Source organism: Chionomys nivalis, chromosome 8 (assembly GCF_950005125.1).
Source record: "Chionomys nivalis chromosome 8, mChiNiv1.1, whole genome shotgun sequence".
Taxonomy (NCBI): domain Eukaryota; kingdom Metazoa; phylum Chordata; class Mammalia; order Rodentia; family Cricetidae; genus Chionomys; species Chionomys nivalis.
In genome coordinates, this window is record NC_080093.1 from 76,753,700 (window position 1) to 76,766,233 (window position 12,534).

Here is a 12,534-nt window from a genome sequence, read left to right on the forward strand (position 1 = left end):
TCTTTCAAGTTCTTAGTTTATGAACATGACAGTTGTCAGGGGCACACCATTGTTTGCTTGGCCTGTTCTTTCATGAGTATGTTCAACTACCTTTTCCACATGGTGTTTACATTTTATCAGGTGTTTGGAAGTCATTAAGTACCCAAAGAAGTTACAGCAAGGTAACCGCTTATATGTGTTGTGTATCCATGCTGTGCTGAGAAGGGTTTCATGGAGCTGTCTCAATGCCTGAAACAAACCTCTGCCACTTGTTATCCCTATGGATGTCCACTTTTGTAAATAAAAAGGCTTGGAGCCATTAAGCTACTTTCTCCAAAAGTCAAAGATCACTTAGCAAGTTGTCTTAACAAAGCACTGAAGTTCTTCCCTTTGAGGCAAGTTAGTGTAAGAAGGCTGGTAAACAGTTCTATGAGCAACTAAATTTCAGGTAGAAATTATGAAAATGGAGAGGTCTACAGTATGTTAGAAACAAAGATGAAACGGCAAGACTCAAATTATCCATTTCCAGCAGTTAGAGCTCAGGTACCATGGCCCTCAGAGACAGCACAAGGACCTGCCCGCTAAGTCTGCCCCATTGAATGCAGGTCTGCCTCCTCTACATGGCTTTTTCAATGCTGAGGAAGTTGTCCTGGAGGTCTCCTGGGTTCAAGAGAACCACCTGCCCAACAGACAGCCTCCTCTTTTTCTTACAGTTGATCAACAAGGAGGAAGAACTGTTGGAGAAAGAGAAAAGTTCCTTCCCTCTTCTGCAAACCCTAATGGTCAACAAAATACCCTACGAGCAGCTGTGGGTCACAGCCTATGAGTTCAGCATCAAGTCGGAGGAGTGGATGAACGGTAGGCTGAGTTCTAAGCCTGCCTCGGCTGCGGGGATGGAGGTGGGGACAATGGGGATCCACCCAGGCAGCTCTGAAATCACCTTTGCTCTTTGGATTCCAGGACTCTGGATTAGGACAGTCACAGTTTTTTATTTTCTGATGTAATAACAAGGGGAGATGAGGAACCAAAGAGCAAGAGACCTATTTCCAGGTTTAAATCCCATCAGCACCCAGAGCCTTTGCCACGGTGATGATTCCAACAAGAGGAGAGAGATGCAGAACAGTGCCTCTGAGTGTTGCTTTAATAAGGGCCAAAGTGCCACGGGCATCTAGAAACTACCCGGCTCTGCAGTCTAGGGAAGCAGGTGTGGGTGGGATCAACAGAGCAGAGAGGACACATGAGGCAAGGAGGATGAAGAGAAAACCCAAGGTGGCTTTCGGGTTTTTGATTCTAGCAGTTTGGTAGGCCTTGTCTTGTTGAACATAGAAGTGACAAATTTGCTGGTAGAAAAACTCCTTCAACTTAGAATCCACATGGGAACATTAGTTATTTGGTATGGGTTATTTTATATTACAATATAGTATATTGTATAGGTTACATATACAATAGAATATATTATTTTAGCTTTGTATATTATAATTTATATTGTAATATCATATGATGCATAATATGTAATAAATATTTAATATATTATTGTATTAGTCTATAAGATATCATATCAGTATGGGTTTTAAAAGATGGGTTTAGAGAAGGTGATTTATTGAGAAGCAGATGATTTTCATTAAGACCCTGGATGCCATCTCTGGACAAGGTGTTAAAAGGATAAAGTCAGAGGCTTGGCATTCACCTTTAGGGCTCCCGCACAGTAAACCCAGCTGGATGGATGTCTTTGCTGAGGTTCTCGGGGTCAATTATGATGACTTTCTTTTTGAAAACATTTGTATTCATTCTCTGACAATTTCATATGTGTTCATAGTGTGTTTTGGTCAGAATCGCTCCTGTTCTCTTCTGTTGCTGTGTTCTTAAGATGAATTCCTAAGTACAAAATGTCTAAGATCCAAAAGGCGTGTTGTGAAAATTGCTAAGATTTTTAGAAGGACTCGTGGGGGAAAGCCGACTTTCATTATTGTTGTCCAGAGAAGTAACGCTTTCCTTCATTCTCCTGGCGATTTGTGAGGGGGCCTGTTTCTCGCTCTCCTCACAAACCTGAAGAAGACAACTTTGAGAGTGGCATTTTCTTATTGGCTGCTGCAACTATTACCTTACTTCCAACTTTAAAAAAGAAAAGACACTTTTTCGCATTTCCCATTGAAGTTGAGTGCGTACCAAGAAGCAGAATTCCCCGTGCTGTGGCTCCCTGGGACTCTCTCCTGAATGAAGCCCTCCTCTGAGCCTCATCTGTGCTCTTGGCTGCGTCACTGCCTAAGAGAAGACGACGGTCACTTCTGTGGTTGAGAGGGAACAGTGACTTTGTATTTTAGCTTGAAATTTACCCTGCTGCTAAAGTCACCATTAATCCAGTCCACCTGGCCAGCAGGAGCCACCCCTCACCCTGGAAGTGGCTTTGGTTTCAGCTATTCTGCTAGTCCTTACTTTTTCTTGTAAGATTTAATTTTCTAGTGATTTGACAAAAATGCCTCGAGTTAATGAGGCGTATTTAGTGAGAGGAGTTGCATGTGGCCTAGGCAGACCTGAAGGTTGGAAGGTGCTTAGGAGTTAGTTAGCTATATCACAATGCAGGAAGCAATGCATTACCATGGGAACAAGGGAAAATTTGGACTGAATGAGAAAGCCAATACTAAAAACTCCCTGCCCACCCCCAAAAAAATAGGGGAAAGAAACTAATGTTTTGAAGTACTTTAAAAACTGAAATGTCATTTGTTTAAGGGTATGCATATCGGGAGAGCCTCTCACTGAACCCCCAGTCCCCACCTTGACTAGACTGCCTGGTCAGAGAGCCCCACGATCTACCTGTCTCCCCCACCTCAGTGCTGAGGTTACAGCCACACATATCACCCGGCTTGGTTTGTTTGCTGTTTTGTTCGAACAAGGTGCTTAGGATCCAATCTCTAGCCCTCATTTTAGCCACTGAGCCTGGAATCTTTGTATTTCTTTCTGACCTTGTTCAATAATTTCAAGCTTATATTAATTATAATATTATATAATATCTTCTTAGAACTCTAGAGGGCTCCCATTCCCAAACTGTTAAGTTACAACACGTTGAAGTCCTTTTAATTCTACTGACATGGCATTTAAAACTAATTAGAATGACTAACTCCCTGAGTGTACATATGTGGTGTGCCCAGACTCACGCTGCTTCCAGCCACCCTTCCAGAGTGTGTGAATGGCAGGTGACAGCGTGAAGGCTCTACTAGCTAAGCAGAGGCATCAGTTCATATCCAGGCCTAACCCCAGAGACTATGCCCATTTCATCATAACCGGCACCGTTCTCAAGTCCAGGGAATTAACACATGACCTTGAAATCTCCATCATAGTCTGGGCTTCTCTTTGTTCCAGGCCCCCTCTTTTTGCTGAATGCCGAGGAAATCGCGGAGGACATTGGGAACATGTGGAGGACGACATATAAGTTGACCAAGACCTTGTTAGATGTGCCTGCTCCCCGGCGCTTAGCAGAGAACGTCAAGTTGAAGATAGAAAAGTTCAAGCAGCACATACCCATCCTCAACATCTCCTGCAACCCTGGCATGAAGGATCGGCACTGGCAGCAGGTTCTTGTCACCCCCAGTGTGGTCCAGCCTGCCCCATTTTCCCCTGGGAAAGCAGGAAATGAAAGTCTCCTTGAGGGAAAAGAGGTTATCATTGGCTGGCTGGTCTTCAGGAAGGGAATAGGATGAACGTTTGGCCTCATGACCAGGTTGATCCTTTTAGTTGAGCCCCACTGTGGTGTGTAAAAAATTCTAGACATTGGTTATAGTCACAACGGGAAAGCTGTGATTGGCTCCTCCATACACGAAAAGAAAGTCCCCCCTTTTCTGAGACCTTGCAAATGATCCCAGATGATTCCTGTGTGGGTTTTCTTTGGTGCAGAGTTTCCTGGTCAAACAGGCTAGGTTTGGAAGGAGTTTGACACATTGGGTGTGGTGGCACATTCCCATAATCCCAGCATTTGAGAAGCTGAGACAGAATACAGAGTAAATTCCAGGCTAGTCTGGGCTACAGAATGAGGCCCTGTCTCAAACAAATAGACAAACAGAGAAGCAAGTTGCTCTCTCTTTAAGCTCTTTAAGCCCATAAATTAGAGCAATAAATTATTCTCCCTAAAAATAGTTAGGATTTTAATAAGCAACAAAGTGTGAGGTGACGAGTGTGGTGTGAACACCAAACACGAAATGGAAGGTTTGCTGTCTTTCAAAAGTGATTGCCACATTTAAGTGGCCTTGAAGCGCCCTCTCCCAGGAAGTTGCTATGTGGAGTGGCAAAGTGGCTGGCTTGACATGGGCAGATTCTTCTCTAAGAACTATGCCTGAGATTGAACCACAGAAAGACGGAGTATTGATACGTGAATGGGTCAAGGTCTGTTTGCAGGGAGGAGCTGTCTTCAGCTTCACAGAAAAGCAGGAGACTTGGGACCCCGGCAAGTGTTGGTATTGTAATGAGCGGTGGTGCTGCGTCCCGCCACCCAGCTAGCTTAACCGAAATAATTACACGAAAACTGTATTCTTTTAAACACTGCTTGGCCCATTAGTTTTAACCTCTTATTGGCTAACTCTTACATATTGATCTAACCCATTTCTAATATTCTATGTAGCACCACGAGCTGGCTTACCAGGAAAGATCTTAACCTGCATCTGTCTGGAGTGGGAGAATCATGGTGACTGCCTGACTTGACTTCTTTCTCCCAGCATTCTGTCTGTCTACTCCACCTACCTAATTTTCTGTCCTATCAGGGCCAAGGCAGTCTATTTAACCAATGAAATTAACACAAAACAGAAGACTGTCCCCCATCAGGTTGGGATGCTGTGCAGGAAGACAGGTGATAGATAGGTCATCATGTGGGCCTCTCCCCTAAAGGGAATCTGCGAAGGGCTTCTGACTTTATAGATAGATGCTTGTGGGGGTTCTATCCCCATGAATGTGGGTGACCTAGACTTTTGACCTATGTCGGGATCTAAGAACGTGGGTGGACAGGTGACTTCTTACAGTGCCAGACTTCTTGAGATGGCAGCATTCAAAGCATTTGCGTCAACCCTTAAAGAACACTCCTTAGGGCCAAAGGTGTGACTCAGTCATAGGGTACTTGCCCAAGAACATGCCCCAGCAACTCAAAAATATCAAATATGATTTTTTTTTTAAAAAAAGAAAGCACTCAAGGGGTCTCTGTGCCTTCTCGGGGTGCTGTCTCTGTCATCTGCTGTCCTCACGTGTAAGCACAGACCGCCCCCCCTCAGGCATTCTTAGTTCTCACCATTCTTGTCTTTTCCTAGGCCTCTTAAACAAACATTCCTTAGACTTACAGCTGAATAGTGATCTCAGCTCAGACACAAACTCCCAGACATTTAATAATAAATAAGGCACACTTTATTTGAATTCTTCCATTTCATCTTCAACAACTCTTTGAAATAGGCACAGTTCATAGGTAGAAAAACTGAGCATTGAAAATTAAGCTGTCATATAGCTAGTTAGTAGGCCAGGAGGGAACTGGAATCCAGGTCTGTTTGGCTTAAATAAAGCAATGTCAAGAGAGCACATGAGGAGTGAGGAAGAAAGACAGACGGGGTAGGGGATCAAAACTAACAGTGGAACATAGCCCCAGGAAGGAAGGAAGGAAGAAAGGAAGGAAGGAGCGAGGGAGGGAGGGAGGGAGGGAGGGAGGGAGGAAGGGAGGGAGGAAGGAAGGAAGGAAGGAAGGAAGGAAGGAAGGAAGGAAGGAAGGAAGGAAGGAAGGAAGGAAGGAAGGGGTCTCTAGAGTGGCTATCCAGCAGGCTGAGAAGGTAAGAAAGGACATGGATCACCAGATGTCTTAGGGGCTGTCCCCACTCAGGGCCCCACACCCATGACAGCCCCAAGCTAGGCAAAGCTACAATCTGCCCTAATGTCTCCCCTCCCACCCCGCCACTGAGGAGAGATTTATATAGATTCTGGTCCTGGCAAAAAAGGCTCTAAAATCTAAGCCACCTGTGATGTCTCAAGGACTGAAGACAGGTTTTCTGGGATCCCAGGATGGCTGGGCTGTGGTTTCTGGCCAACTGAACTTAGAGGTCTTGTTGTTTGGGTTTAAAACAAGATCGGACAAGGAAACATGTAGTCAGTGCTACGGACCAAAAGTGGCCCTAAAGTTCTGAAGATGCTGTCCCTAGGAGCAGATTCTAGCAGTCACGCATGAAGACTGCAACGTTCTCTTTTCTTTTTTGTGGTAGTGGGGTTTAAGCCTAGTAACTTGCCCATGCGAGACAAGTGCCCTTCCATTAAGCTGCTCCCAGTTCACCTATGTTTTCTAAAGTAAAAGGAAATAAGTAAAAAAAATGTCATAGATATATGCTATCTAAGCAAATACACTTGTCATTTGTGTAGCCATCCACCTTGAGCAGTAGTATGAAGTCTTTGGTACCCAGAACACATCTCAATTCAGACAAGCATGTTTGAGAGGCTTAGAGGCCATAAGGGACTAGTGTCTACGTAGACAGCATTGTTCCAGGATCTTAAAATTAGAGAAAAAAGTGCCTTGTCAGTATTTATATTTATTTATAAATAATCTAAAATTTCTGTCAATCTCCAAGCCCTCACTGTGAACCAATTACTATGCTGAATGCTTTACGCAAGTGTACTTTAGCCCCTGAGAGAGTCTGTGTGTTGCTGTATTTTAATGTATAAAAGAATAAACAGGGGCAACAAGACGGGTCAGCAGGCAAAAGAACTTGTCCCCCAAGCCTGACAACCTGAGTTTAATCCCCAGGACCTCTATGTCAGAAAGAGAAAGCCAATTCCTGCAAATTGTCCTCTGACCTCCACATGTGTGCTACGATATCCAGGTGCATGTGACACGCACATACAAACACACACACAGAGATAGATAGATAGATAGATAGATAGATAGATAGATAGATAGATAGATAGATGATAGATAGATAGATAGATAATAGATAGATAGATAGATAGATGATAGATAGATGATAGATAGATAGACAGATTGATAGATATTAGATAGATAGATAGATAGATAGATAGATAGATAGATAGATAGATAGATAGAAGTAGATAATAGATAGATAGTAGATAGATGATAGATAGATAGTAAGATAGATAATAGATAGATGATAGATAGATAGTAGATAGTAGATAGATAGACAGTAGATAGATAGACAGTAGATAGATAGTTAGATAGATAGATAGATAGATAGATAGATAGATAGATAGATAGTAGATATATAGACAGATAGATATCAGATATTTTCAATAATAAGTGAAAGGTCAAGGCTACAAATCTACTTGTGCAGACTGTGCTCTGTAAAATTCTGCCAAATGCCACCTTTGTCCAGAGCTGTGCAGTGTATAGCACAGACAGCTGTACATAGGGGACGTGTAAGAGACATTAGCATTTGGTGGATAGCATTTGTTGGAATCAGAATTGGATCCAGAAGCCAATTCTGCCAATTATTAACTGGATGGTGGTAGACAAGGTCGTTTCTCCAGCTCAGATTCTTTAGATGGAAAGTGGGAAAAACACATTAGCAAGCTCTTCGTGGCGCTAGGATACTAAAATAAGTGTGGGAAGCTCTCTGAAACAATCCCAGTCATCGTCAGCCCCCAATAAATGTGCGTTACTTTTAGTTTATTACCATACTGCTCCTCCAGAGGTCCCCAGAACCCAGACTGGAAGTCATTCGAGTTCTCTGATTGAGTCAGACTTTTCCTCCACAAATACTGCCGTCTACTGAGCGTCAGGTGCCAAGGACACAGGGTGAGACAGAGTCTGACATGGCACCCACACTGCTTTCTGCTCTGGCGTTTTCTAATCCTCTGGCAGCCAAGTAAAGGAAAACCCCAGCAACAGATTATTTTGTCAGAAGATGCTCATTCCTGCTTCAGTCCTCATCTCTTCTTTACCATGGGGGACCTTGGTGCTACCCGGGTCTTCCAGAAGCTTCACGCAGAGCTTCCTTGGGGGTGTTTGTGCTGAAGGGGTGTGCCTAAGGCAGTGTCACACCAGCCGGATGGGGATCCGACAAGTAACCCCCTGGAGTGGATGGGGGACTTTTCTTTGTTCTGTTTTGAGCAGTACTGGGGATTGAACCTGGGCACATGCTGTGCCTTTACTCACCTTTCACTTTTAATTTTGAGGCAGGGTCTCACTATGCTGGCCAAGCTGGCCTTGAACTCACTCTGTAGGGCTAAAAATGATGACTCTCCTTCCTCAGACTCTTGAGTAGCCAACATCACAATCCCTGCTTTAATGCTCTTTTGAAGGGAATCCTTGCTGTTCCCCAGCTCAGACAGACCCTCCCCGTCACTCAGGAAGTACTCACCTCCGCTTGTCCCAAACCCAGCTTCCCCGGAAGCACAGCTGAGGCTCTGTTCTGGTCTTTTGAATGTTCGTGAATTGATCGGGAGACAAACTTGGGAGAAAGCAGCTACGGTGAGGCTCTGCAACAGCCTCCAGAACCCTCAGACTGACAATGTCAGACTCGACAGCCACCAGTCCCGTGTGGTCATTTAATGGAGTATGAGTTAGCTAACACTAAGTGAACATGAAAGTCCCTTCACCTTAGCCCCAGTTTTAGTGCTCAACAGCCTCCTGGGATGAGTAGCTACAATACTGGACAGTGCAGATAATTTAATTTTCCATCCTTATGGAGGTTCTAGTGGGCAGCACTACCTTCCACAACCACCCCTCACCTCTGTCCTTCCTTTGCAGATCAGCGAGATTGTTGGCTATGAGATAAAGCCCTCAGAGACAACGTGCCTCGCGAACATGCTGGAATTTGGATTTGGCAAATATGTTGAAAAGTAAGGTTCATCCTTTGTTCTAGACAGGTTTTGGTTCAGGGGTCACTGTGATCTCCTTAGTCCAAGTGAATTAAAAATTTTAATGACCTCCGGTTGGGCTGACTTACCCAAGTGGCTATTTCTTCTCCTGCTGTAGAGTTGGGACTAGAAAGAGTTAGGGGTTTTATTTCAATGAGAAATGAAAACAAATGTCTTCTGTGAACCTGAGACTCTGCCTAGCTCTTAGAACTTGGAGCAAAACCACTCAGCCTTCATGAACCTGTTTCCTTTTAAAATAAACAGCAAGCTAAGAGTGATCTTCAACTGCTAAACCCATGGAACACACGGTGATGAACAGACTTCTTTGTTTTCTCCCTCCCCGAGTGTCCTGGAATTGCAGCGTGAGAATTTGCATTATCTGAATGGCTATTTTTACTTCGATTTGTTTTGGGGGGAGCATCGTAGGTGTGTTTATGAATGGGGGTACATATATGGGGGAACACATGCGTGTATGTGTATGTGCAAGCAGAGGCCAGAGGTAAACCTTCGGTGCCCTTCCTTAGGTACCAAGTAGGCTAGGCTGTCTGGCCAGTGAACCTCAGGGATCTTCTGGCCTCTGTCTCCTCGGTGCTGGGTTTCTAAGAGTGTGCCACCTCCCACCACAAGAATTCTTCACCTGGGTGTTGGGGATCTAACTCAGGTTCTCCTGCTTGTATGGCGAATACACACTTACTTAGCTATCTCCCAGGCCCTCACATACTGTTTTTTAAATCAGTAATATTCAGAATTCTGTTTTCATACTTCCTTTAAGGAATAGATGGAGAGATTTTATATTGGTTCAAGTCTGTTAGACAACTTGGATGGGACTTCGAGGGATGGATGTTCATGGTTCTCAGGGCTTGGCACCTAGAGTTACTGCATCTCCATCATGGGGGATCTAGTTAGAAAACCGTGTTCTCAGGCCGCACCCAACCCGTTGATCAAATTGGGGCTTTAGGCCTGACTATTGAATTTTGTTTTGTTTTGTCTTGCTTTAATCCTCTGGGTTGGTACTGTCCAAGAGAGGAGCCAAGCTAAATGCTACTGCTTGGCATGTAACTAATCCAGAACCAATGTATGGAACTCAAAAATACAGGCTGGATTTCAAAAGCTTACCAAGAAAATAAGAATGCAAATGGCTGACAGTTTTGTTTTGAGACAGTCCCACTTTGTAGCTGTGCCTGGCCTTGAACTTGCTGTATAGATCAGGCTGACTTTGAACTCATAGACATCTCCCTGCCTCTGCCTTCTAAATGTTGGGTTTAAAGGTATACACTAGCACTCCCAGTCAGATAGCAGTTTTTAATATTCATTTTCCAATGATAACATTTTGAATGCAGTAAGTTATTGTCAATTATTTCATCCCTTTCCTGCTTTTCTCCTTTTTTCTATTTATCATTTTAAAAACAATCTTATTTTACATACCAATCCCAGTTCTCTCTCCCCTGTTCTCCTGCTCCCCCTGCCTTCTCTCCACCCCATCCCCCATCCACTCAGAGAAGGTAAGGCCTCCCATGGGAAGTCAACAAAGTCTGTCACAGCACTTGAGGCAGGACCAAGGTCCTCCCCCTGTATCTAGGCTGAGCAAGGAATCCCTCCATAGGAGATGGGCTCCAAAGAGCCAGATCATGCACTAGGGATAAATACTGGTTCCACTGCCAGTGGCCCCACAAACTGCCCATGCCACACAACTGTCACCCACATTCAGAGGGCCTAGTTTGGTCTTAAGCTGGTTTCCCAGCTGTCAGTCTGGAGTCATTGAGCCAACACTAGCTCAGGTCAGCCTTCATGGCCTCATTTTAATATGATCACCTCATTAAATGCTCTTCAAATATAGCCACATTTGAGTGATCGGGGATTAGAACTGCAGTGTGAATTTTGGAGAAACACTCAACTTATAACAGCCCCCAAAGGCAACAGTACTCAGAACATTGGACATAGATGGCAAACTTTAGAGAAAATATCTTGTTGAAATGAAAGCTTCTGGAAATCTCTTTAAGACTGCACTGAAATTGCTTCCCGGGGTTTCCTCTGCCAGCTCCTGTTGATGTTGATGGTGTGTTCTCTCCTCAGGCTGGAGCCCATTAGCGCAGCTGCCAGCAAGGAATATTCCCTGGAGAAAAACCTGGAGAAGATGAAGTTGGACTGGGTCAACATGACGTTCAGTTTCGTGAAATACAGGGACACGGTGAGTCAGGAGAATGGGAACGCCCTGGAAGCAGCCCTGGGTGTTGTAAAGTAGATCTAGACATGGTTCCCCCAGCGTTGCAACAGACCTCACAGAATAACGCTCCATCTGTGTATTCCCTCTGTCTGCCTCTCCTCCATCATCCTGGCTCTCACACGCCGCTGGAGCTGTGCATCTCCAAATCATAAAGTCTTTTGACCCTAGTGCAAAGGAATGGAGTGCATCTCCTGAATTAGCATGTCTCAAGAAGAACACTGGGTTGTGTAACTACACGCACACATACACACGCGCACACACACACACACACACAACTCAAGTCCTTCAGAAGCATATCTGAGGTTGACAACAACACATCCTACCTCCTGAATGCTGAAGTGCATAGGAATTTCTTCAGGATCTCTTTAAATTGGGGAGACTAGAGTGGGGCCTGAGGTTCTCACATACTAGCAAGTTCCCAGGCACTTACACCACTTTGAACTGTACAAATATAAATGTCCTGATTTTCATGGGGACTTACAGATAGCATATGAGTCTGTGCAATGGATGTGGATGTGCATTCCTTTGATAACCCTGGGATCTAGTTTGCTCTTAGGATGACGCACAGGGTGGATATGAAGGCTGCTTCCCAGTACATTGTAGAGGGCACAGATATCTACATACTGCTCCCCACGGGCACCTAGAACAGCATCTCAAATGCTAACTGCACAGGAGAATCATTTGGGATACTTAAAAAGAAAATCACAATTTATTTTTTCCTGTCCTTCTACTCTCTGGGTGCCTGAGCATCTCCACTCACCCTCCTAGATTGGAGGTTGAACTCAGAGCCTTGTTCTTGTTGGGAAAACACTCTAACACATAACCACATCCCCCAGTACTACATTTTTTGAAGAGTCAACATAGACCCAAACCCTGGAGATTTGAGCACGTCTCTTCTCACTGAACAACCGATCATCCTCCTGTGACTTCTTTCTCCCATTGGTCACAATGCCTTGGTTTCGACCTTGGATAAGAACCACCCATGAGCCAATCGGAGGCAGAACTGGAGGCAAATGAGTTTATTACTGGGTCTCATGGTTTCAATAAGCTTGGAGCTACACATTCTGATTGGGTCAGACACTGCTCCAGAGGCTGCTGGGCTGCAATGCAGATGGGCATTATTCCTTATCCATCTTCAAAGTTTATGACTGAAGTAGCTCTCAACAAGAAGCAATAGCAAAATGACAACAACGATGCCAGTCTTTGAATAGCTAGCTAGCCATGCTTTCTAGACACACTGAGAAATGATAGAAGAATATATCCTAAGCCAGATTTAGTTGTTATCTACAATTACACCATTCATTTTGCAGCCACTTCTGTGTCTACAGGCTTGAAGGAGCTGAAATCAAAGCAAGTAAGACCAGATTTGCTGTAGGTGGCAGACTCTTAGCAGTCTATCTAATGGCTCAGGGAAGAGAGTGCCGTCTATGGACACTGAAGACACAATACCTTTACATGAGAGCAAGATAGAACTCGCAGAATGTATGAGATAGAAGTTTCCAAGCTGG

The 12,534-nt window shown here is 44.4% G+C and overlaps 1 protein-coding gene across 1 annotated transcript in view; it reads left to right on the top strand.

The window, feature by feature from the left end:
• Dnah3 (dynein axonemal heavy chain 3) overlaps positions 1 to 12,534 on the top strand; it is a 168,277-nt gene that overhangs the window by 35,942 nt on the left and 119,801 nt on the right. The window contains exons 17-20 of the mRNA XM_057777629.1: positions 693 to 837; positions 3,337 to 3,548; positions 8,693 to 8,784; positions 10,876 to 10,990. Coding sequence (XP_057633612.1) covers positions 693 to 837; positions 3,337 to 3,548; positions 8,693 to 8,784; positions 10,876 to 10,990 — 564 coding nt within the window. The remainder of the gene's footprint in view (positions 1 to 692; positions 838 to 3,336; positions 3,549 to 8,692; positions 8,785 to 10,875; positions 10,991 to 12,534) is intronic.